Below are 27,942 nucleotides of genomic sequence, written 5' to 3' on the forward strand. Positions count from 1 at the left end.
TCAAACTACCCCAAATCTGAGCCCAAACACAATCCCACCCACCCAGTCCCATCCCAATACAATCCTTAAATATGTCAGCTTGTAGAAGAGAAACTAAAGAAAACACTCTTTCTGTTGATCATAAATTCTGAGGGCATTATATTCACTCGCTCCAGATTTAAAGACTCCAGTAGTTGCTTCTGTGTGTGTGTGTGTGTGTGTGTGTGTGTATAGAGAGAGGAAATTTAGGTTGAAAATGCTAACTGTTTTGATCTGAGTGACTGCATAGTGAGTATTTGGTTTAATTACAGATGGGGCATCATGATAACTTAACAAAATAACAACAACATATCTAAAAAGACAATAAGGATGACGGCAAAGTACACACTCCTACAAAAAAAAAAAAAAAAAACAGTGATGCTGCCACACACACATACACACATGCATACAGTAAAAACGATAATGCTAATGAAACAGCAGCAAACACTGGTGAATTTGGGGTTCAGGACGTGTACGACTATTGCCGCCAGAAATGAGTTTAGTTCACAGAAAATAAAACACACACACATTTAAAAAAAACTGATGCTTTGATTTCGAAAGCAATTACAAAATAAAATAGTGCCAGAAAACAGTGAATGGAAGTACACTTAAAACCAAGCATAAACCATTTAGATTAGCATCTTGGATAATTCAATAGAGAGGTGTGTGTGTGTGAGCAAAATCAACCCAGAAAGTGATGGGTGATGGACTGGAAATAACACCAAATCTGTTTCCAGTACTTCACCCATCATCGTCTCACAGGAAAATTACATACATGAAGCTGCGTGTATCCTCAGAATAACAATCCAGCATCATCTAGTAGAACAAAAATCATCCTAATGACAACAACGTCACTGGTTTCCATTTGTTTTTATTGATGACACCTTTGGTGTGTAATGCTGCGGTCGCTTATATAAGGGCTTCTGAGAGAATGACAGAAAGACAGACAGGCAGGTGTACCACAGTATCACCCGTGGAGATCAGCATCAACACCAAACAGGAAATCAGGGTTGGGTTGATGGCAGGAATCTGGTGATCGATTATTATTTGCCGTATGAAAGGAGCACAGGAAATTTGGGGAGTCAAATAGTAACAGCTCATAGTTAAATATAGTGTTTTATTCACACTTGCTGTGTTTTTTATTAATTCGTTTATACCATTTGATAGAAAATCTAATGAACTTCCGAACTGAAAATCAAGGTTAGCTCCAATCTGAAAACTGATAAAATTGGGACTAAAAACTAAACTTTTTAGTCAAATTAATATTTGAATAGTCATATATCTGCAACCCGGGCTCACTGGAAATATGTGACTGCCAACATTTCTGGCTCTATAACATTTTTTGTTCTATTGCAGATGCATGTTTATTATGCCAAGTTCACAGACGCTGAGCACAATGTCACTAGCCCTGGTTTACTCATGGGATGTTTTTTCCCTCACATGAATTTATTGGTTGAGTTCAGTTATTTGAACTTGAGCGGTAGATCCATACTTTACAAACACATCACGTATACCAGTGGTTCTCAAAGTGGGGGTCGCGGGACAACGATAGGGGGTTGCTTGGTGATTTCTAAGTCAAATAAATTGTATTAAACTATTAGAATTTCCATATTTTAATTTATAACCCACAGTGGATAAAAATAGTTATTAATAGTTACATTAAAATACAACAACATGCAAATAAAAAGCCAATAGCCTTTCGATTTATTTTGATAAGATTGGTGTGTTTACATTAGATTAACAGCACAGCAATAGCGTCAGCTGCAGCATATTGCTTTTATAGCACCAGATTAAAATTTCTGAAACCTTTATGGCAATCAAATACATTAAAAATAAATTAGCCAAAATTAAACCAAGAATAGACTTGTGCTGAAATATGTAATCTACTCCCACAAACACTTAAGCTGCGTCCGAAATTGCACACTTCCATATTATATAGTACGCTAAAAACAGTATGCAAGCCAAGTAGTATGTTCGTATTCATAGAATTCAAAAAACAGTGTGTGAGAAGTACCCGGATGACCTTCTACTTCTGGCCAGATTCTGAAGTGCGCATTGGATGGATGCTACACTATCCCATGATGCACCGTAAGAGAATTCATGAACGGAAGTGAAGTGACGCAACTGACATGGATTAGTCACGTGCTCATGACAAAATGGCGGATTAGTACGTCCGAGTTTCATTCATACTATTAACATTCATACTGTATAGAACGTACTTTTCTAATGGCCAAGTAGTACATCTAAATTCAAGTGCAATACCTACTGAGTAGTAGGCGATTTCGGACATAGCCAAAACTCTGTGTTTGGTAGGAACCCAGCATTAGACAGGACAGTGCCATAAATAATGTGCCTGTAGATACAAAACCGTTACAAAATGTTATCGTTATATTGCTAGAATATATGCTGAGTATATACACAAATTTTAGTATTCAAGAGACTGACTTTCAGAGTGGGCGGAGCTAAAGATATCTTATGGCGCACTTTGCTCACTTGGTAGTATTTTCTATACAGCATCATGGGTAATGTAGTTTTGTTCTGCACAAATTTAGCTATAAACTGATTTTACGCGACCACCATTTTTAAAAGTGAAATCGAAGAAACCCGGAAGTTTCGTTGGGAGTTACATAGGAACGTTGTGTACCTTGTATATCTTATCAGCGAAGATAAAGCGACACAAATTTATAATTTCACCGCCTTCCGAGTGACCCGAAGGTTTGATCTGAATGAATGGTGAAAATAAAAAGGGATATTTTTCTAATAAAAAACTAATAAAAGGGATAAAAGCTAATTTTCAGCTAAGTTAAGGCAAATGGCACTAGTTAGCTAAAGTTTTCTTTTCTAAACACATGTTTTAGATGCCATTTATCAAACTCGAGTTAATGAACTGATTCTTTCACTATATTAGACTTGTCCCGATACTGAAAAAAAAAAAAGTCAATTTCCCGTTAACATTTAAGGCACTGTTGATGGCTTTCTTAAAACAGCGCTGTTTTGCCATTGTGTTCACGTGCTCAACAGAAATGTTTGTGATTGGCCGAGAAGGTCATCAGTTCACCCTCCGTTGTTTACAGAGTACAAACACAGACGAGCCGAGAGATCTGCTTGATGAATCGACTGATCTTCACGCTCCAGTCTATGTGTATCTGTGTTTGCACTGGGTGAAGAGCGGTAAACACAGATACACGGAGACTAGAGAGCGCGAAGCAGTCGTGATGATTAGTCGAGTCATCCGCGCTCAGTGGTGCTTCAATGTTAACTTAGCGGGAAATAGACGGTTTTAAAACTTTAGTACCAGGACAACACTATTACAGACAACACGAGGGTGTGCTACAGAGGAGTGCAGTGTTTTATCGCTCACCGGGTTACATAGGCTGAAGCAGGGAAGCGTCCCCACAATGTTTACCTGCTGCCATGAACTGAAGCCTAGGAGGACACTTCTTCCCACCGCAGCCTCGCTTTGGTTCTTTAAAATGGCGGCCACGTGAAATAAGCGTATTAAACACGGTTCTTTAAAAATAAGTTGGCCCTTTAGAGCATCATGGGTAATGTAGTTTTTTCTGCACAAATTTAGCCATTAAACACGTTTTTTTTTTAATAGGTTGGCCTAACAAACAGATGGGTTCAAAAAAGCATATAGAATTGATCTTTTTAGAATAGTTTTTTTCTAAAATCTGACTGTTGAACTACTACATATGTAAATTAATTAGTGTTTTGAGGGATCAAGGCAAATATTAAATCGTTTTTCAATGATAATCTGCCCCTCTAAATAATAATAATAATAATAATAATAATAATAATAATAATAATAATGCATTTGTGTGTAGATTTTACAAAGATGCTTGAGTACAATATAAAAAAACTCATATTTCCAATGAGCCTGGGTTTAATAAGGGAAATGTATTAGTTGATAAATTCATCCACCGCAGGACGGACACAGGAGGACAATTACAAACATATCTACCTGCATCACCCACAGCTAATAGAAAAACTAGCTCAAATATATATAGATATTACCAGTTGGTGTCTGTTACTTTGTACAAATAACTGGAAATCATTCTTATTAGTTGCCTAGAGCAAGCGGTGACGTTTGTGAGTCGGCATAGTGGCTAAATATAGATCTAGGTATACATACTCTCTCAATTATGACCTTGCTTGCTTTCACTTTGCCTTTTAATGGATGCGCTTGACAGGTAATCATTCTTGTATTTGGTAAATGTGTAGACATTGCAGTGTTTTATGCATTTGGTTTAGGAAGAAAAAAAGAAGAATCATCCTTTGGGGAACAGAATTACTGACAGCAGCATCTAAAGTAAATAGTAGCAGCAGTAATATGATAAATAAATATAATAATAATAATAGCAGATAATACAAAAAAACAAACATTTCAAGGATAACAAGTAAACAGTAAGATACAAAACAATTCAAACTAATTAACTCCTAACAAAATAGTAATTGGTACATTGGTTCAAAACAATTAAAAGCTTTTATGCAACGTCCAGCTAGCTCACAGCACATCTATAAACCGCCTAGTACTGTCATCTCTCATCTCACCAAACTTACTGAAAACAAACCGATACTTTCTAGAAGACTTCACTGGAGACTTTTGTTCATACTTTTCATATACTTTTCTCCTAATTTCATCTTCCACCCCATTATCTCCTCTGCTAAGTTCATTATTTTTTCTTCCATCCCTTATACATCACCAACTTCCCTGTCTCAACATACCTTTACCTTCTTCGCAGATTCATTCAAACCTTCTCCTCACGCTCTTCTTCAAACGATCTAGCAGTGATTTGGCTTTTTAAAGCAGTGAATCTCGAACTCTACAGCTTTGGTTGTGAAAGTCACTGAATATCTCCAGCACGACCCATGAGCAGGTGCTGAAATCCTCTGAGAACTGCTTGGCAGAAAAAAAAAAAAGTGTCAAAAAAAAAAAGAGAGAAAAAAGCAAGCTTTGGTTTGCAGGAACTCAAATGCTCATGAGAAAATAGACTGATGAAAAGAATGAAATGATGAACGGTTGTCTGGGTGTGAAAGTTGATTGAATCAGAGCAGAAATGTTCCCCTCATAAAACGAGACTTTTTAAATTATTGCCCTCAAAACGAACTGCTCTACCGCAAAAACTCCCCCGCTTGTCTCTCAAACTCCACTTTGAGTGACTATGACAAGATCTCTCTTCTTGACATGATTTTGTTTCCTCCTCAGACACTCTAAGACCGAAACACACAGCTATAAATAAAAAAATTCTAATACTTGTCTTCCTGAGGTGTGCAATGTGTACATATTTTAACATTCTGGGCTAATTTTTTTGTGTTTTTTCTAGTGGTAGACTGATACAAAGTCCAACATTTGGCCAATGAACAGAGATGTTTCTAGATATCAGCAATGGACATTGAAAGAGAAGTGACAATGTTACTTATAAGCAACAAAAATTATAGTAATGTCTTCCTGAATAATGGTCAGACAAATCGTCCTGCCACAAACTGGCATGAAACATTCACTACTGGTGTGTTCACACTTGTGTGTTCAATTAAAATCACCAGATCTGGTGTGAATCCATCCAAACGTTGGTGTACACCTTGGTCCGTTTCCAAACTAATTCTGGTGCAGTCTGACTGATCAAAACATCTAGACAAACCAAGAGCAGGATATGAGGTCAAAAGATGTGACCCTAAAAAAGACAGCTCTCAAGGATACCAGTTTTTTTCCAATAACAGTTGCTGTATTGCCCTTTAAAGAACACGTCCTCGCAGAATAAATTTGCTTGTGTTAGAGAAATTCCTGGTACTATTTTTGACTCTCTCACACTTTTACCTCTACACGTTTTATCTCTTCATTCATGCTTTAGTTGTAAAACTATGCTCTACGTACACTGAGGCTGTACATAAAAAAAAATCTATTTTAATTTGCCTCTATAGATTAGAAAAAAACATGAATCAAGGTTAAAACGATTATTGAATCATATCCCACCCCCTTTCCAGCAGTAATATAGCTCTAAAACTGTTTGGTCATATGGCCCACTGATAATTCATTCATTCATTCAGTTTCTTTTCGGCTTAGTCCCTTTATTAATCCAGGGTCGCCACAGCGGAATGAACCGCCCACTCATCCTGCATATGTTTGACGCAGTAGATGCCCTTCCAGCTGCAACCCATCACTGGGAAACACCCATACACGCTCATTCACACATGTACACTATGGACAATTTAGCTTACCCAATTCACCTATAGCATATGACTTTGGACTGTGGGGGAAACCGAAGCACCCGGAGGAAACCCACGCAAACACGGGGAGAACATGCAAAGTCCACACAGAAATGCCAACTGGCCCAGCCGGGGCTAGCACCAGCGACCTTCTCCCGCTGATAATCATTTTAAATAATTATGATTTATCCCATAATCGAGCAGTCCTAATGTACACACATAAAAGCAAAGCGTTTAGCCTAGAACGTTACACAAACCTAGGGGTAAACATTTATTTTTGGTCCAAACCAAAATTTCCAAGAGAACCTAAATAACAAGTGTGAACGCACCCTTGTTCATTTATACACTACCTGACAAAAGTCTTGTCACCTATCCAAGTTTTAGGAACAACAAATAATAACTTGACTTCTAGTTGATCATTTGGTATCAGAAGTGACTTATAAAAAGGCGAAGGCCTCTAGATTATGCTTATTTTACCAAAATATGATAATGCCTTGATTTTTTATTATTTAATTAGGACAGTAAGGTCTGACCTTGCTTGGACAAAAGACTAGGACTGCATCTCTGCAATGACTCAAATAACTTATTAATAAAGTCATCTGGAATGACAAAGAAAGCGTTCTTGCAGGACTCCCAGAGTTCATCAAGAGTCTTTGGATTCATCTTCAATGCCTCCTCCTCCATCTTACCCGATACATGCTCAATAATGTTGTTGTCTGGTGACTGGGCTGGCCAATCCTGGAGCACCTTGACTTTCTTTGCTTTTAGGAACTTTGATGTGAAGGCTGAAGTATGAGGAGGAGCGCTATCCTGCTGAGGAATTTGCCCTCTCCTGTGGTTTATAATGTAATGGGCAGCACAAATGTCATGATACCTCAGGCTGTTGATGTTGCCATCCACCCTGCAGATCTCTCGCATGCCCCCATACTGAATGTAACCCCAAACCATGATTTTTCCTATACCAAACTTGACTGATTTCTGTGAGATTCTTGGGTCCATGCGGGTTTCAATAGGTCATTTTTCGGAAAAATCTACCTTCTTCCACTTTTCAAAATGATCAACTAGAAGTCAGGTTATTATTTGTTGCTCTTACAACTGGGATCAACGACAAGACTTTTGTCAGGTAGTGTACATGTCTCTATATATTAAATCAGGTCATAAAAAAACAATTTTTAAAAACACAATTTTTTTGTATCGGTCTACCACTAATTTTATCCTAATTTACAACATTCTCTTTTAGCCAATACATCTATGATGGATGAAATTCCAGACCAAAACTACTATTAGAAATCTAAACATCAAGGATCAGAAGATCTACCATTAAGAATCACTAACTTTCTTAGTACATGTTACAATAACTAAAATATCTGCTAACGCTTACTATCATAGCAAAGAACACTTCTATAAAACATAGGATACACATCTCAGCTATTATCCTGCTAGCTCTGAACTGCCTGAATGTACTTAATGACTTTGAACACTTAAACTGTACAGGAAAGTGAAGAGCTGATGAACGGATAACACACACTCACTCACGCACACACACACAACATTGCACAGTGTTGTTCGACTACTCTGTTCAGTCCCTGAGTAAGGGGCTACGGAGGACTTCAAGACATGTGGTTTGGGATTTCCAAGTGAATTAAACGGACTGGTGGAAGTTTTAGTGAAACAGTGTTGCTGTAAATGTGCACGTGTGTGTGTGTGTCACAGTGAATGCGTTCTAGACTGCAACCTGTAATGGTCCATCCTGTTCGATGGGTGGGATGAGAAGGACAAAAAAAAAAAAAAACGATTTAAGATTTACATCAAACCTGCCCCGGATTGTCTGTCGATCGGTCAAACTCCCAAATGAACATTCTCTCTGTTTCAGCCACCTCAAAATCAGTCCATTTCCACTCCATCCTGTCTTTAACAATAATTTACATTTCAAACCTGTCCATCTGTCTCTCTAAATCAACCTGTCGTTCATCTCTCTGGTTCTCCGTCTGGCTACCTGCTGAAGAGAGAGTGGAGCTGGTGATGGCTGAAGCACTGGCTGCTGCGAGGAGACTCTGTACGCTCCATCACCGCCTGAAACCAGCCCGCAACGTCCACTTCTGACACCTCGTAACGACGGATGAAACTGTGTTCCTATAGAGAGTAAAACAAGACCACTGGTGTGAACCAAGCATCAGAACAATCTTAACATGGCATATATTTGAAGTGCCCCTATTACGCCATTTTAAAACTTTATATCAGAGCCCACTCTGCTTGGATTGGTCAGGTAACCTAAGCAAGTACTTCTCAATCCCGTTCCTTAATCTGCATATTATACATGTCTCTTATTTAACACATCTGATTTAGACAAGAAGAGATTCATGCATAAAGTGTGTTCTAACTGACACATTCCCTATGGAGTGTTTCCTACTCCCTTCTAGACATAAGATTCTGAATCTATGAGGACCTTAATGTGATTAGAGCTCTAAAATATGTTCTTATTAAACTCATTCATTTTCATCCACTTTTCCGGAGCTGGGTCACGGGGGCAACAGTCTTAGGAGAGAACCCCAGACTTCCCTCTGCAGAGACACTTCCTCCAACTCCTCCGTGGGGATCTATAGGCGTTTCCAGGCTAACCAACAGACATAGTCCCTCCAGTGTGTCCTGGGTCTTCCCCAAGGCTTCCTCCCGGTGGGACATCCCTGGAACACCTCCCTAGGAAGGCGTCCAGAAGGCATCCGAAACAGATTCCCGAACCACCTCAGCTGACTTCTCTCGATGTGGATGGAACAGAGCTCCTCGCCATATTTATAAGGGTGCGCCCTGCCACCCTGTCAAGGAAAATTATTTCGGTCGCTTGTATGGGAGATCTTGTCCTTTCGGTCATGACCCAAAGCTCATGACCATAGGTGAGAGTGGAAACATGGATTGACCACTAATTCAAGAGAGTTGCCTTTCCACTCAGCTCCTTCTTTAACACAATGGACCGGTACATCGACCACATTACTGCTACCGCAGCACCGATCTGCCTGTCAATCTCATGTTCCATCCTTCCCTCACTCGTGAAGCAAACCCCAAGATACTTGAACTCCCCCACCTGGGGTAAGGACTTTTCCCCAACCTGGAGATGGCAAACCACCTTTTTCCGGTGGAGAACAATGACCTCAGACTTGGAGGTGCTGATTCTCATCCAAGCCACGTCACAATCGGCAGCAAACCGCCTCAGTGCATGCTGAAGGTCATTCCATGTTTGATGAAGCCAACAAAACAACATCGTCTGCAAATAACAGAGATGAAATCCAGGTTCTGGTTCTTATTAAATGTCTAAGTATAAAAAAAGCAAGTTTTTCCCCATTGAACACGATATATTTTATTTTAAGTGGATGTGGATGGTCCTTGGTCTTGCTGGAGATACTGTTGCCCTGAAAAATGTCTGACAACACCTTATATACTGCAGTTTTTAAACCGTGCCTTTTCCAAACCGCGGTAAACCATAAAACCGGTAAACATCCCATGCCTAATACCTTCTCCTTCATTACTCTCTACCTGTGCATGAGAAACCTTTCACTTCGCAATGCCTGCAGCGTCTTACTAGAAAAGCAGGAAATGTGACATAATGTACCTACATAAATATATTAAACACTAAAATGCCAACTGAATGACACGTATACGCTCCCTTCAGACTGAAATCATGGCCTGTGTAGTCTTTGCAGGGCACTTGTTGTTGAATTAGAATGAACATCTGACGTAAAAAGAGAAACATGTGAAATGTGCAGAGCGGTGGGGCTCGAGGACCGGGATTGGTCAACTGATTACAACACGTGTCAGAAATCAAATGTTCATTAAGACTCCTGAATTTCTAGCTACAAGTAACAAAGAAAGCCTGAAGGCAGCTATTGAAGCATATAGACTAGTATTATGTAGATCATTGCAAAAGCTTGTAAGGGCTTTTAACAAAGTAGGTTCAAAATGACTGAGGACATATTTCCTTTTTTTGAGAACTACATTCATTGTGGTCCCAAACTCAGCAGACATTTAAAATCCACTTACAGCTATATGTGCACACCACAGGAAATGTAATATCAGAAAAGCATAAACGGGGCAGTAACTCAAGTTTCATGGGAGATCGAGACTTACAAGCAGCTTGTGGTATTTTGGCCTTTTTCTGTGATCCTTTGTGAGGCTGCAGAAAGAGAGAACACTTAATAAAATGCTAATACAATGTAATATTTATGTGACTTTTTGTGAGTGTACCAGTCTTTGACGAAGGACTGAAAGTCAGGGGAAAAGCCCATGCTGAGAGGAAGGACCGGCGGGTCCTCTTGCAGAACTTTGGTGAGAACCTCAAAGTCTGTCTTGCAGTTCTTGTAAGGAAACTGTCCTGTGGCTAGCTCCACCTACAGGCATGGAGGAATGTAGATAATTACTCATTCACTGTGATTCAGGTGAATGCAATATTGTTCCATTTTAATGTAATTTATTACAATGACTGTAGAGTTGAACTATTACTCCAGTCTTCTATGTCATGACCCAATCAGAAATCTAACAATTCAAACAATTGTGCCGATTAATTTTTGGAAACCACCTATCACTTTTGTTCTGGATTAAATCTGCATTCATTCCAAATAATAAACATTTTAACATTATGTCTTTACCCTCTTTGTCAAATAACGGTATTCAATTCTTAGGAAAAAAATCATTTGAACTTTAAGATTTGTAAATGGCAGTAAGATAGAAATAAAAAAGCTCATCCTTTGCATTAAAAAAAGATTTGTCCAGACAACAATGCACTCAAAACAATACTCATTCTCAAGGTTCCATGAAGATAATCTAAAAACACTGTATTATGCATGTCAAGCATTTGCCAATGTGTCCTTAATTGTAAATTTTACATAAGCAAACTAAAAGCATTCATTATCAATAACAAAACCCCACCGCAAATCAGCAAAGTAATCCCGGTTAACAAGGGTCTACACAACAGTGTGTAGGCAGAGAAACTCACCAGAGAAATGCCAAGACTCCAGACGTCGGCTCTGATGTCATAATCTGGCTTACTGGGGTCTGGAGGGTCTATTCTCTCAGGCTGAAAATAAGGAGATGCATAATAAACAATGCAGTAATTCTTCCATAACATCCATGCTTAAAGGTCCCATGAATTTACAATAAAACATTTCTGTCTGATAGTTTTAAGGATAGCTATTAGCTAGTGTGCTCCAAAACAGTCACACAATCAGGTTTAGACAATTTAAAACCGATATAAACATCTAAAGGTTGCAGTTTGTCACTTCCACCTAAATCGATCAATGTTTTTTTTAGGTCACCTCATAGTTCATTTTCTCTACAAATCCTGAACAATCAAAAGCTCTCTAATATCCGACATGCCCTGACCCCTTTAAGATGCTTCTCATTTGATGCGCTTGAGCTCAACCACTCTAACTGGCAGAGCTGTGATTAAAACAAATAGCTATTGGCTATCTTTTAAGGGGGAGGAGCTACACTATGTCCCACCCTCTCTTCATTTTTCAGTTGAGATTACGTTCAACATCAAATACAAAATGCACATTTCAAAACACTTCATGGGACCTTTAATTCTCTCACATGATTAGTAGCCTGATATGACAATAAACATTTTTATATTTTTCCTCATAATGTTGCACTTTAAACTCAAGACTATAATTCAGACTGTTTACCAGTGTTGGGCAAGCTACCTGAAAAATGTAGTGAGCTAAGCTATTAGCTACTCTACTTAAAATGTAGCTTAACTACACTAAAAGCTACCCTCTGGGAAATGTAGCAAGCTAAATTAAAAGCTACTTGATGAAAGTTGCCTTGCTACATCTAAGCTATTTAATCAAAGCAACATAAATCCAATTCAATCATATTTTTGTGATCGATAAAACTGTCAATGAAACATACGAGGCATAATTGTTCAGTGCAATTATTTGCTGTAAATAATATGCTGTACCAAACATAAACAAATGAGAGTATATAACAGCAAAAACAAAAAAATCCAATAAAACCAGGTGTTACACGTTTAAAATACTATAGTAATTTATAGTAAAGGGGAATATTTAGGAATAAGCATTATATTGTTTTGCATATTTACAACTCTCCATTAATGAATTACACTACATAATATAGTATAAGCCTTTACTACAGTAAACTATATATATATATATATATATATATATATATATATATATATATATATATACACATACATGTGTATATATATATACACACACACACATATATACATATATATACACATATATATATATATATATATATGCACACATACATACATACATACATACATACATACATACATACATACATATATATATATATATATATATATATATATATATACATCTATACATCTATACATCTATACATCTATCTATCTATCTATCTATCTATCTATCTATCTATCTATATATATATATATATATATATATATATATATATATATATATATATACACACACTCTCCCTCAGTCTCTTGTCCATATATATATATATATCTCTCCCTCAGTCATCTTACTATCAAGCAAATTTCTAATATTTATATACATTTTCTCTAGCCTAATTGGCACCGACCAGAGCGAGAAATGGCAGAAAAGCACCAAAAAGTTTGCTGTCGACCACCATAAGACAGGAAGAAGAACAAAATCATCATTCTCGCCATCATATGGATTTACTTCCATCGGCTAGACACCAGTCGCACAGCTCTGTGAATGTCGGTGCAGTCACTTATTGATCCGCGATCAGTAAATGTAGCTTGTGTGGATGCTACTGCGCTACTAGATTAAAAAATTGCTTCGCTGCTGAAAAGCTATTTGATTTAGAGAAATGAGAAATGTAGTTGTGTCCCTACTTATAGCGACGCTATGGCCCAACTTTGCTGTTTACTCACCGCCATGTACGCAGCACAGCCGGCGCTTCGAGTCTTGGCCTTAGAATCTACCAGTCGACCGCTAATGCCAAAATCACACAGTTTGATCTGCCCTTTGGCATCCAACAGGATATTAGATGGCTTTACGTCTCGGTGTATCACACCATGTTTCTCTTTTAGATAAAGCAGAGCATTCACAATCTGCAAGAGAAGAAAAAGAGAGACGCTTGCAATCATATCAAACCAATAACAGGGAATTCAGGGAATTGATGAAAAGACTTACAGCCACGGTCATCTTTCCCAGAATGGCCTCTGGTATGGGCCCTTGGATCCTCTTTTTCAGCTTCTCTGCACACGTTCCCATTAGTTCCATGGCAATGAACACATCCGTCTACAGAGCAAGCAATTCATTACATTTATCACTTGACCATAGAATTTAATTAAAATTCAAGAGTGAGATTCTTACATTGGTGACTATTGCCCCATAGCACTGAATGATGTACGGACAGTCATGACTCTTCAATACAACATCCAGATCCATGAGGATTCTCTTATTCTCATCTTTGTTACCCGTTCTTCTCATTTGCTGCAAGGGAAGCACACAGATAAAATGAAACAGTGCTAGAACAACATAAACCATCTACAAGAGCAATGATGTAATTAGCAAACAGTAATTACTCCAGCCTTAACTGCTGTTTAATGCCTCCCTAATTACAAGGACAATTCATGAAGACGAAGCCAAGGATACAATCAAAACTCAATCATCCAAAAAAGTAAATAAAAATATTATCAGGCTAATACATTAACTTCCTTTGGCTATAAATCATTTTTTACGTCACGCTTACTAATATATTTCTTATGTCCACACCACAGTGATGACAATAATGACAATTAATTTTTTTTACAGCTGATAAAACATTATAAAACATTAAAAGCCAACTGTAAATTATACTTGGGTCCCTAAAATTAAAATAAGTTTTTTTAGATGTTAGTATCTTAAGTATATCAAAAAGTTAGTGTGCTCTATACAGTGACAAAATTCACACTTAGAAGATATAAACATCTAAAGCTTGCAATTCGTCCTTTCCACCTAAACGGATAAATAATTTTTTTTATCACCTCAAACTTTAATTTCTCATAAAAATCTTTTGACCAATCAAATGCTCTCTAGTATATGACATGCCCCGCCCCCTTCAAGACGCTTTTCATTTGATGCGCTTGAGCTCAACCCCTCTCACTGGCAGAGCCATAATAAAAACAAAACACTATTAGCTGTTTTTTTATAAAGGGGAGGGGCTACTATATGCCCCGCCCTCTCTTTATGTTTCAGTTGAGTTTACATCAAACACTGAATAAAAAGGCACATTTTAAAGCACTTCACGGGACTTTTAAATGCTTTAAAATGCTTGCATATTTGAGACAACAGTGCACTTAACAAATTTGTTTTTTTTTAAAACCAGGGATGTGAAGTCACACATGAACATTTCGAGATTCAAACCACAAATTATCAACAGTGTGCTATAATTCTTCCAAGAAATCTTGATCGCAACCTTTATTATATTGATACTGACAGATCAGATGTACAGACAGCAATTTATTGTTCATGAATTATAAATATATTGGTGTCCGAGACACTGTGATAACATGGACTCAAGAGTTTTTAAAAGCCTAGCTTAACCATGGTTTCTGCAGGTTATATCGAATCAAATGCAAGATTTTTTAAGACTGTTATGAATGAAATTTCAGACTTGCAAAAGGCTAAGCACTAAAGATTTTTTCTAATGGCCTGGTTGGGCCAATGGAACAGATTTTTACCTTTTCTAATGGCCTGGTTTGGCCAATGGAACAGATTTTTACCTTTTCTAATGCCCTGGTTTGGCCAATGGAACAGATATTTACCTTTTCTAACGCCCTGGTTTGGCCAATGGAACAGATATTTACCTTTTCTAATGCCCTGGTTGGGCCAATGGAACAGATTTTTTACCTTTTCTAATTGCTTGGTTACCTTTTCTAATCGCCTGGTTTGGCCAATGGAAAATATTATTACCTTTTCCTTTGGCTTGGTTGGGCCAATGGAACAGATATTTACCTATCTCTACTTGAGAAGAGGATATATTGAGCTACCAGAGAGCTGAACTGACCTTGACTGCGATGACATGGCCAGTCTTCTTAAAGCGAACTTTAAACACCTGTCCACAGGTTCCACTGCCAATCTCCCCCTCACTGATCAGATCCGTCACCTCTGCGGGGTAACGCTAAAAAAATAACAACAACAACAACAACACAGACACAGTTCAGGCACTTATTCCAAATACAATGCCTTAAGGATCTATCTGCATTTTCTGCACTGCATAGCTCACATGCATAGTTCCCCCAAACATCAAGTGTCATTATTTCCTCATCCTCCACTTCTTCCAAACCTGTTTCAGTTTTATTCTTCGAACAAAATGGCAGATTTTCTGGAGAATGTGGGAAAACAATAGCCGTTGACTTCCATAGTAATTTCTGTGCATATTAGGAATGTCAATGGCTGCATTTTCCCAACATTCTCCAGAATGAGTTTTGGGTTTAACCGAAGAAAAAAATAATCCATACAAGCTTAGAATCACTGGAGTGTGAGTAAATGGTGAGGAATTGTCATTTTATTTTATTTTGGGTTGAATTGTACTTCCAGTTTGAGTATCTCCCATTCAAAAGAAGTGACAAGATTTTAAATAACAAGGTTGTGTTTCAAATAACCCTTATACCTACTAAAAAATAATATGCATGTTTAACTTTGATGTCATCAAAATAGCTTTATGTTTGATATTTCAGTATGACAGTAGTATCACCAGCATTACTTTTAAAAAAGTAGCAAAATACTAATGACTATTCATTGTGTTTTCAGATTATTCTCTTTTTGTATTCCTACAGTTTTTTTCCTACACACTCTTCTGTTGTTTTTGGGATTACTCCCATCCTACTGAAAGTCATTTATTACAGTAAGTAATCACCTTTTTGACATTAGTCCCTTTCACACATACATACTTTAACGCAGAAGAAAAATTGCCAGAAAGAGCGTGTTCACGTTTAGAACGTGCTGACGTAAGACTTCCACTCCGACCACTCAGAACATTCAGATGCATTCATGTCCATGTCGTTTATGAAAATAAACAGCTTTAAATCCTTCTCCAGACACATTTAGCTGCCTGTTAGTTAGATAACGTTTCTATGTTCCTTTATAGTGTCAACTGTGGAAAAAATGATCGATTAAAAAGTCTGATTGTTCTGATTGGCTGGAGTAGACATATCACTTCAGTGCGTTCTAAAGTTCAATGTGCTCTTTCCGTAAATGTTACTTCTGCGATCACACAGGGCAGCATTACAGCAAATTACAACTTCTCCTTCCGGAAAATTAGCCTGTTCACACATGATCCCTTTCCAGAAAATTGTCGGTAATTTTCTGAAAAAGTCTGTATTTGTGAAAGGAGCCATTGAGTACAAACATTAAGAATAATTCTGCCCTGTTTTTTTAAAAACACTTGACTTACTCTTTACATTACAGAAAGTTACTGTTCTTATTCACACAAAGCATAATGGGGCATAGGAAAAAGGTAGATAAAGACTCACCTGTCCGTCAATCTTCAAATATCCGGTTTGTTTCATGATTTCCTGCAGCTTCTGATCAATTTCAGCACTGACGATTAAACACAAATGCATTAATACGCAAAGATCTACACAGCTAATGTAGCATGTGTTGTGTGTGTCGTACTTCTCCAGGTTCTTCTGTAGGTTGTACGGTGTTGTAGGAAGCGTGAGCATTTGTCGGGGTCTGCTAGGGTACGAAGGGTGTTGAGGGGAGCTTTCTGATGAGGATGAGCGACTGCCTCCATCGTTGGCTAAAGGTAACTGTAGAGCTGTAGACAAATGACAAAACAGAGGGTTTGAAGGAGTAGGAGAAAGGATAGAAGACGTCGACCGTCCATTAATGGCCAATTCTGGGATAAAGGTTTATTGAGGACCCTAAATGATTCAGATTCACTATGGAGGTTAATTTTTACTCCTTACACTACAGGAGGAAGCTATAGTGAGGGTAAACTACATGAAAACAGTGTGAAATATAAAAGTGTCTAATATATACAGTAATATAAACAGAAAAATGTGGGTTTCTTTGTGTGTATGTGATTGAAATCCAGTCCAAGCCTCATATAAAGAGGCCATTTTACCATCCGAGATGACATTTGTGACCATTTAAAATTCCTGAAGAAAACATCTGTCAAATAAAAAACAGCAATAAGTGTCCACATCATGCTGAGATCAGACACACTCACACACAGAAAAGACAAGGGCTGCCAAACAGTGAAAACCAGCCACTGGAGTAGTTAGTGTTAGCATTCCCAGCATGCACCACTCCAGAATCGTATAATAGACAAGCAGAGGTCACCACTGGGTGACATTTAACAGTTGCACACTAAACCGTGCAAAACTAAACACTCATACATCCTCTATGCTGCTCCAGCTCAAAAACAACACTTGCTTTTTTCAGGGTTTTGCCAAATACTCTGGTAAATGGGTGACGGACAAAAGGTTGACATTTTTTAATAGATAGATATATTTATTTAAATAAAAAGATATATTTATGCAGTTTCAAGTCTAATGTTTGACAAAAAATAAGCGGTCATTATTAACCTTAGCAATTCTTTCAGTTCTCTATCATTTTTCTTAAATTGTACCTTAAACACATCCTATGGTGTGAGACAAAAATGCAGAAAAAAATCTTAATAATATATGAATAGTGTGAGAGTGATTTATCTTCATTGTTGGACACTTATCTTCATATATTACTGTTTATTTCATATGAAATTATGAATAATATTTATTATACATGTGAATTGTTGGATATTTTCAGTAAATAAAGGAGTGTCACACCAAGGACAACAAAGCTTAATTTTATAGTGATTCCAAAAAAAAAATAATAATAATTTTAAGACAAAAACCTGAGAGATACACATCATGGCACTTCAGTCACATGATCTTGAATGGGTTCCTTCAACTAATTAAAGTTTTGGGGTGAAATTGCCTGATTTATCCTGTTCAAATTTTTTCATTATGTTGGTGGCTATTTTTGCCCCATTGACTTCTATTATAACCACATTTTTTGATTGCAAAGCCATGACACCATAATCATCCATTCTTAATTGTTGGTGGTCAGATATGTCATTTTTACTGTTGCTCGTCAGTTGGCAGCATTAACCCTTTAGATAGGCCTGTGCAAAAAATGTTTCTGGCTTTTAAATAGAGTTTTATGGAATAAAACAGCACATTATAGTGTGCGCGCATAAATACACTTACTATGTCTACTATGTTCTGAGAGCTGAGCTGCTTATTTTGATTTTCTCAGACATATCAAAGTATGTGTGCAATGGTCTCTCTTACACTCACACACTACACTTTATACAAAAGCCAAAACTATGCTTTTTTTGCACTGCAACTTTTGATCAACAGTAAAAATAGCTCATTTTACCTCTTCCCAAGAGGAAAAACCACCAACAATCAAGAATGCATGACAACATGGTGTCATGGCTTTGCAATCCAAAAATGTAATTTTAATAAAAGTCAATGGGGCAAAAACAGCCACAAGATAATGAAGGGGTAGTCAATTTGCCCGGAGTGTGTTGTTGAGTTTTTAAAACTTTTAAAGCATTTTCCCAAAATATTTGTCAAAATAATATTTGTCACCAAAAATCATTTCATTTGCTGAAACACAGAACATTGTGGCCAAATTAAGACTCAAAATTACCCCAGAAGTGGATGAAAACATCCCCAACAGCACACAAGGGTTTAAATGATTTCACTGGTGTATAGGTTCCTATATAATTAGGAATAGATGGATGAAAAATTTACTAAAGCCATTTACTAAAGTAGCCACTTGAAAAATAAAGCCTGATGTGTTTATTATTAATAATTTTTTTTTATTATTATTATTAAAATTATTAATAATTTTACGATTTTCATTTTAACTTATAAGAGCTGTAATTTATTAAACAATGCTTTAGACAGTCACACCATTGAACAGTTTGGATATTTGGCTCAAAAATATTTTTAAAATGTAATAACACAGCGATTTTTATAACAAGAGGTCCATGGAGGACTGCATTTCATTTGATGACAATACACTAAAAAATTATGCCTAAACTAGCAGCTTTCCATATTTTATGCTTTAAAGTTTTAAAGTTATTTATGCTTTAAATTTGCATAATGGGATCTTGATGTTTCGTCCAACAACTACTAACCTTAAAAAGTTCTTGAAAAAGTTGTATATTATAATACAAAAACCTTGTAATAAACTGCCAGTACATTTTCTTTTATTTTGCAGACTTATTTCTCTATATATTATTTCTTATCCACTACCTGACAAAAGTCTTGTTGGCTATCCAAGTTTTAGGAAATACAAATAATAATTTGACTTCTAGTTCATCATTTGGTATCAGAAGTGGCTTATATGAAAGTCAAAGGCCTCTATATTACACTTATTTTACCAAAATAAAATATGATCATGCCTTGATTTTAATTATTTAATTTGGACAGTGAGGTCTGACTTTGCTTAGACAAAAGTCTTGTCACTTGTCAGAAATAATGTACAGTATAGAATATAAATTCAACTTCCATGAGCTTGGAGGACTGCATCCATACATCTCTGCAATTACTCAAATAACTTATTAATAAAGTCATCTGGAATGGCAAAGAAAACATTCTTGCAGGACTCCCAGACTTCATCAAGAGTCTTTGGATTCATCTTCAATGCCTCCTCCTCCATCTTACCCCAGACATGCTAAATAATGTTCATGTCAGGTGACTGGACTGGCCAATCCTGGAGCACCTTGACCTTCTTTGCTTTAAGGAACTTTGATGTGGAGGCTGAAGTATGAGGAGCGCTATCCTGCTGAAGAATTTGCCCTCTGCTGTGGTTTGTAATGTAATGGGCAGCACAAATGTCTTGATATCTCAGGCTGTTGATGTTGCCATCCACTCTGCAGATCTCTCGCACGCCCCAATACTGAATGCATCCCAAACTATGATTTTTCCTTAACCAAACTTGACTGATTTCTGTGAATCTTGGGTCCATGTGGGTTACAATAGCTCTTCTACAGTATTTGTGATGATTGGGATGCAGTTCAACAGATGATTAATCAGAATAATCTACCTTCTGCCACTTTTTGAAATGATCAACTAGAAGTCAAGTTATTATTGTTTGCTCTTCCAACTGGGATCGACAACAAGACTTTTGTCAGCTAGTGTACAATATATTATTTTAAACAACTAAAATGTCAATAAAAAAGTCACTTTGTTAAACTTTAGAGTTGAATTTTCAACATCAAAAGTCAACAGAGCAGAGATCAAGATCCCATAATGCAATTTACAACCATAAATAAACAGAAAACACTAGTGAATCATAAAATACAGAAACTGTTACTAATTATATTCTGTGTACTGTGTACTAATTATAGTCATTATTGTCATGTGTGATAGTGAAAATGCAACATCAGGTCAACACAATAAAAATGGAGACTAAGTAGAAAGGGATAGCCACTGAACTTCTGATTCCTCCTCAGCAAAACCTGTTCATGGGAGAGAATGGGTTAAGCTTGGGTTAGTCAGTGAGGTCAAGCAAGTCTGTGCAGAAACACCTGCACAAATACAGCCGTAAATCCACATCGGTGCAGAAAAACAGAGGCGCAGAACAAAGACGTTTCTTCTGGAAAGCGCGAACAGAGAGCTGAGAGACAGGAGAGGTCAGACAAGCTGAAACCCACTGGTTATTGAACACTGAACACTCAGTGGTGCGCCCTCGCACAACTGTGTTTGCGTGTAGATGTGTTTGCTCGCGGTCAGGCCGTGCAGTTATAGCACACAACATGCACAGTCTCTGATCTTCCAACCAAAGTTAATCCTGCACACAGGTCTCACAATCACAAAACCACACACACACTCGCTGCTCCCTTTTCGTGTTCAGATGCAGAAAAAAAGAATTGATTGAAGAAATGGAGGAGATGAAGATGAAATGTAGAGGAAGATGATGTGTAGAAATCTTTTAGATTAAAGCCAATAGAAAAATAAATATATTTATTTACTTCATGAATACACTTTGTTATTCTGGAATTAAAGTCAATCTCAATTTTAGTTTCTATGCTTTATAAATCACTTGGGGATTAATGAAAGACAACTGAGCTCTCCTCAAATGTATTATATATATATATATATATATATATATATATATATATATATATATATATATATATATATATATATATATATATGCACATAAATATATATATATATATATGCACATAAATATATACACACACACACACACATATATATGTGTATGCGCGTGTGTGTGTATATATATATATATATATACTCATCGGCCACTTTATTAGGTACACCTGCCCAACTGCTCGTTAACGCAAATTTCTAATCAGCCAATCACATGGCAGCAACTCAATGCATTTAGACATGTAGACATAGTCAAGACAATCTGCTGCAGTTCAGACTGAGTATCAGAATGGGGACGAAAGGTGATTTAAGTGACTTTGAACGTGGCAAGGGTGTTGGTGCCAGACGGGCTGGTCTGAGTATTTCAGAAACTGCTGATCTACTGGGATTTTCATGCATAACCATCTCTAGGGTTCACAGAGAATGGTCCGAAAAAGAGAAAATATACAGTGATTCTGTGGGCGAAAATGTTTTGTTGTTGCCTGAGGTCACAGGAGAATGGCCAGACTGGTTCCAGCTGATAGAAAGGCAACAGTAACTCAAATAACCACTCTGTTACAACAGAGGTATGGAGAAGAGCATCTCTGAATGCACAACACATCCGAGGTAGATGGGTCACAGCAGCAGAAGACCACACAGAGTGCCACTCCTGTCAGCCAAGAACAGGAAACTGAGGCTACAATTAGCACAGGCTCACCAAAATTGGACAATAGAAGATTGGAAAAACGTTGCCTGGTCTGATAAGTATTGTTTTCTGCTGCGACATTCGGATTGTGGGTCACAACTTCACGTCAACAACATGAAAGCATGGATCCATCCTGCCTTGTATCAACGGTTCAGGATGGTGGTGGTGGTGCAATGGTGTGGTGGATATTTTCAAAGCACACTTTGGGTCCATTAGTACCAATTGAGCATCGCGTCAACACCACAGCCTATCGGAGGATTGTTGCTGACCATGTCCATCCTTTTATGACCACAGTGTGCCCATCTTCTGATGGCTACTTCCAGCAGGATAACATGCCATATCATTAGGCGCAGACTGGATTCTTGAACATGACAATGAGTTGTACTCAAATGGCCTCCACAGTCACTAGACCTCAATCTAATAGAGCACCATTGGCATGTGGTGGAATGGTTGTGCAGCCGACAAATCTGCGGCAACTGCGTGATGCTATCATGTCAATATGGACCAAAATCTCAAAAGACTATTTCCAGTACCTAGTTGAATTTATGCCACAAAGGATTAAGGCAGTTCTGACAGCAAAATAGGGTCCAACCCGGTACTAGTAAGGTGTACCTAATAATGTGGCCTGTGAGTGGATAAAACGAGACTTGTGCATGTTGTTGCTGTGTTTTTCAAGCATTATCTTTGAGCAAAACTTAGAAAGTAAAATCTGCTTCTGTGGGTGTGTTAATGCATATTTGCTTTTATTAACTGATTGGTCTAAAATCCTGTCATGCTGCTAAAGTAAAAAAGATGGCAATTAGGGGTGCACAATACTGCTTAAATATTCAATAGCCGCAATTTAATGTGCATTTCTACTATATGGATATATTACATATACTATTATCGCAATAACAACAAATTTTTTCGATATATTGTGCAGCACTCTTGGTGATTATCCCTTCATGTTGACTTCTAGATGGAAACTAATGATGGGTAAGAGAATACTAGATGAAGAAAAGTGAGAAAGGAGTGCAAAAAGAGATGTTGTAGTGAGTGAAAAGGTAAAGAGAGAGCAGGAGAGAGATAGAGAGTGATGCAGTGACGATGATGATGATGATGATGGTGGTGATGATGGTACCTGCGCGCTGGGAAGGGGCTGGAGCTGGACTGAGCTGGATCACGATGACTAGATACAGAGGAGAGAAAATACACACACACAAACGCATTACTAAAAGCCCACACACACCTGCCGGAGTCACTACGTCCCTCGCTTCAGTTCAAACATTATGAATGAACACCACCATCACACTCCATCTGCTCCATATAATACTGACAGCACATACACAACCAGCTCATCAGGGGAGAAATCCATTTGCTCGGCTAAAATTGAAATATAATATTCATTAAGCTTGAGAAAGAACTGTACAACATTTAAAGTAGATGAAACTATGATCACAGGGAAAGCGCTCAAATTGTATAGTACTTTGTCATTAGTGGTAATTAAACAATTTTAAAATATTAAATTATGACCGTTATAATATTTGCATTTAAAATTGTCATTATTTAATACAACAAACATTTAATAATAATAATAATAATAATAATAATAAAAATAGTAATAATATTAATAATAATAATCATAATCATAATACAAATAAGGGCTGGGCGATTTGGCCTAAAATCAAAATTTCGATTAACTGAACATTTTAACTCGATTACGATTAATAAACAATTATTTAATTTATTTTATGTTTTTGTCCTCACAGTTCCCTGACAGGTTTTGTACAGTAAATATGCTGACATATTACAAGTGAGAGATTTTTGAATGTAGGGTGAATTACTTGATTTTAAAATAATTGAAGGTAACACACACTATCTATTATCTATAATTGTTTACTGAACATCAACGCTGAACAACTGAAATTAAAACACACACTGCCTAAAATGCGGCTCTCTGTGCCGCCCACCCTCGACACCTATACTAAACTGACCAATCACAAAGCCTGTGCTACGTGTCGTTGTGGCATGTAGTTAAATTTTTTTTGTGCGGGTATGTGAAGGCTGCGCTGGACCGTACATGTGCGCTTGGCAGAAGTATAATATCAGAATGGCATGATGAGTATAAATCATAATGTAATAGGATAAATTAGCCTTGACAAAGCGGGGTCACATGAGTCCACACATGGTAGAGAAAGAAATTGAGAAAATTGACCTGGAGAAGTTAGATCAATTATAGGGTCGGAATGTCAATTTCGATTACTTTTTGATTAATTGCCCAGCCCAAATAATAATAATAATAATAATAATAATAATAATAATAATAATAATAATAATAATAATAATTATGTTAAATAATGTTTAAAAAATAAATAATAATGATAATGATAATAATAATAATATTAATAATAATAATAATAATAATGTTAAATAATGTTTAAAAAATAAATAATAATGATAATGATAATAATAATAATATTATTAATAATAATAATAATAATAATGTTAAATAATGTTTAAAAAATAAATAATAATGATAATGATAATAATAATAATATTATTATTAATAATAATAATAATAATGTTAAATAATGTTTAAAAATAAATAATAATGATAATGATAATAATAATAATAATATTAATAACAATAATAATAATGTTAAATAATGTTTAAAAAATAAATAATAATGATAATAATAATTATTATAAAAATAATAATGCTTTAAAAATGAATAAATAATAACAATAATAATAATGTTTAAAAAATAAATAATAATAATATTAATAATGTTTAAAAAATAAATAATAATAATAATATTAATAGGTTGTACGGTGGCACAGTGGGTAGCACGTTCGCCTCACAGCAAGAAGATCGCTTGTTCAAGCCGGGTTGGCTGGGTCAGTTGGCGTTTCTGTGTGGAGTCTGCATGTTCTCCCCGTGTTCGTGTGGGTTTCCTCCACAAGTCCAAAACCATGTAGTATGGGTGAATTGGGTAAGCTAAATTGTCCGTAATGTATGTGTGTGAATGAGTGTGTATGGATATTTCCCAGTGATGGGTTGCAGCTGGATGGGCATCCGCTGCGTAAAACATATGCTGGATAAGTTGGTGGGTCATTCCGCTGTGGGGACCCCTGATAAATAAAGTGACTAAGCTGAAAAGAAAATGCATGGATGAATGAATGAATGAATGATAATAATAATAATAATGTTTAAAAAATAAATCATATTGATAATAATAATTTTAAATAATGTTTAAAAATAAATAAAGAATAAAATATATAATTTTTTTTTTAAATAAATAAATTATTTAACTAATTAATGAATAAATATTAAATGAAATTTAGGCCTAATATAAATTATTTACAAATATAAAAGTAATACATTTTTAAATCTCAACGGAGTAAATGATGACACAATTAAAATTGAATTAAAAATTAAATGCGTTTAAATAAATGATAAAATACCGCACAATTATACAAACAACATGATTTATTAACAAATTCTCAGATCTTTTACTTTTCACTAATGTAAACAATAGTTTTGGAGCAAATTAATTTTACTGAAACTATTTTTTTCCTGAACATACAGTTGAAGTTATTAACCCCCCTTTGAATTTTTTTTCTTTTTTAAATATTTTCCAAATGATGTTTAACAGAGCAAGGAAATTTTTACAGTATGTATGATAATATTTTTTCTTCTGGAGAAAGTCTTATTTGTTTTATTTTGGCAAGAATAAAAGTTTTTTTTAATTTTTTTAAAAACATTTTAAAGTCAAAACTATTAGCCCTTTTAGGCTAATTTATTTTTTTCTAAATAGTCTATTGAACAAACCATCGTTATACAATAACTTGCCTAATTACCCTTAACCTGCATAGTTAACCTAATTACCCTAGTTAAGCCCTTAAATGTCACTTTAAGCTGTATAGAAGTGTCTTGAAAAATATCTAGTCAGATATTATTTACTGTCATCATGGCAAAGATAAAATAAATTATAAATAAAAAAAGTTATTAGAAATGAGTTATTAAAACTATTATGTTTAAAAATGTGTTGAAAAAAATCTTCTCTCCGTTAAACAGAAATTGGGGAAAAAATAAACAGGGGGGCTAATAATTCTGACTTCAACTGTACATCTAGTCAAATTTAAATAACAGAAAGAATCGTGACAGATTTTGTCTAACAGCTTCAATCCCCGTCCATAAGCATACAGTCAAACAGATGATGTCAAAAATGATTTGTCTTAAAGCAATATGAAAGTATAGACGTTAAATGGATACTTCACAAAAAAAAATGAAACTGTACTCATCATTTACTCTCCCTCAAGCAGTTCCAAACCTTTGTGAGCAACTTTCATCCCTTGAGTGCAAAAAAAGATATTTCGAAGAATGTTAGAAACCGATAACCACTGACATCCATAGTAGGAAAACAAATGGAAGTCACTGGTTAGAGGTTTTCAGCATTCGTCAACACATCTTCATTTGTGTTTAACAGAAGAAAGAAACTCATAATAGTTTGAAATAAGTAAAGGGTGAGTAAATGATGACAAACTTTTCATTTTTGAGTGAACTATCCCTTTAAAGTTAAGAGTCACCCCATCAAAAGACTGACACGAACAGTGAGCGCGTCCAGGAACGTACTGTACTGAGACATCAGCTCATCAATTCAGATACAGTGACACTGAAGATCTGACAACAAACACTTCAAACAAACCAATTCATACACACACAGTTAACGTTAAATACCTTTTAATAATGCAAAACGTTTAACCACTTCTAGCATTAAATATAAATCACTACAGTGTGGTCATGATTTGAAAGAGGCAAAAACAAAATGACATTTAATTATGAACTAGCACACAAAAACATGTATTTTCTCTAAATACAGACTAGTCTCTGAGGCAAAACCAAACCAGCAATTCACAATAGTCTGCCTTGACTTAAGATTTTACAACACTAACGTTAAACAACAGCAGCATCCCTAAAAGACGATATTTTATGAGAACAGAGAGAAAGAAACTGACAGAGAAACAGACTGACATACAGACAGACTGATGTATGTGAGTGTCAGGGCCTGCTAAACACAGCTAGCCTCCGAGCTAACGCTAGTGAGCTGACTGTCAGATATTGGTTTTATTTATTTATTTCGTGTTAAAGGACCAAGCTGGAGCAAACAAACCGAAGGAGATATACTCAGCTAAACGACCCCCAGCCCTTTAACAGACAAAGGTGAGAGTGAATGTGAGTGAAGTGTCAGGATTTGATCGGTTTGTTTGTTTATATGATGTAGATTGTGTGTGTTTCGTCATGGTGATCGGTCACGCGCCGCGCGCGCTCTCGCACACACACTTACTTGGCCTCGGGCGCGTCCGCTGCGGGCTCATGTCGATGTTCAGGTCGATCCGTTTGCGGGCTTCTTTATTTTCCTGTTTGAGTTTCTCCTCGATTCGGGAGAGTCTCTGCTCCAGCGACGACATCTTGAAAACTTCTGCAGCACCATCGAGCGGCGCTACTCACTGCCCTCTAGCGGCGGCTAAGAGAGGAAAACATGCTGTTCTACACTGCTCTCTAGCGGTCAATGAGGGGAAAACAACGCGCCAAGGCACAGCGGTGGCTGAAAGTTATTTTTTTGGCAAATTGGTATCTAAAGTATCTAAACTTATTGTTTATCAAGAAAAATTACTCTCATTAAAGTCTGAGTAAACCGAAAAAGCAGACTTAATCCCAGTATGAAGTATTTTGAACTGAAATCGAATTTTGAATAGATGGCAGGTTTTATTTCTCCAGTCTTCCTTTTCACCTCGCAGCGAACTCCTAACGGCTGGATGGGCGTGGTTCAGCATATAACGCCCAATCCGTCAAACTGACGTCATCAGAGAATCCAGTGGAAGCAAATGGTCATTTTAATTGAAGATTACCATT

The 27,942-nt window shown here is 36.5% G+C and overlaps 1 protein-coding gene across 2 annotated transcripts; it reads right to left on the bottom strand.

Annotated features, from left to right (window-relative positions):
* Positions 1 to 47: 47 nt before the first annotated feature.
* map2k7 (mitogen-activated protein kinase kinase 7) lies at positions 48 to 27,503 on the bottom strand. 2 transcript variants are annotated; one of them, XM_056456671.1, is made up of 12 exons: positions 27,374 to 27,503; positions 23,167 to 23,214; positions 16,857 to 17,001; positions 16,715 to 16,781; positions 15,247 to 15,360; positions 13,572 to 13,691; positions 13,389 to 13,496; positions 13,127 to 13,306; positions 11,210 to 11,290; positions 10,462 to 10,604; positions 10,345 to 10,390; positions 48 to 8,358 (listed from the first exon to the last, which is right to left on the bottom strand). In XM_056456671.1, exons 1-12 carry the CDS (start codon positions 27,495 to 27,497, stop codon positions 8,218 to 8,220), a joined length of 1,317 nt encoding a protein of 438 aa, XP_056312646.1. In that variant the 5' UTR covers positions 27,498 to 27,503; the 3' UTR covers positions 48 to 8,217. The 2 variants fall into 2 exon arrangements, with proteins under 2 accessions (XP_056312646.1, XP_056312647.1); XM_056456672.1 differs by lacking the exon at positions 23,167 to 23,214.
* Positions 27,504 to 27,942: the final 439 nt, after the last annotated feature.

Source organism: Danio aesculapii, chromosome 1 (genome assembly GCF_903798145.1).
Source record: "Danio aesculapii chromosome 1, fDanAes4.1, whole genome shotgun sequence".
Taxonomy (NCBI): Eukaryota; Metazoa; Chordata; class Actinopteri; order Cypriniformes; family Danionidae; genus Danio; species Danio aesculapii.

What these genes read in the sequence shown, in the direction of transcription:
- map2k7 (XM_056456671.1), bottom strand. Translation starts at nt 27,497, where the DNA reads ATGTCGTCGCTGGAGCAGAGACTCTCCCGAATCGAGGAGAAACTCAAA. An exon ending in CAGTCCTTCGTCAAAGACTG is followed by an intron (nt 10,391 to 10,461) that starts GTACACTCACAA and finishes CTCTTTCTGCAG; the next exon opens with CCTCACAAAGGATCACAGAA. An exon ending in CAAAATACCACAAGCTGCTT is followed by an intron (nt 8,359 to 10,344) that starts GTAAGTCTCGAT and finishes TACTCTCTATAG; the next exon opens with GAACACAGTTTCATCCGTCG.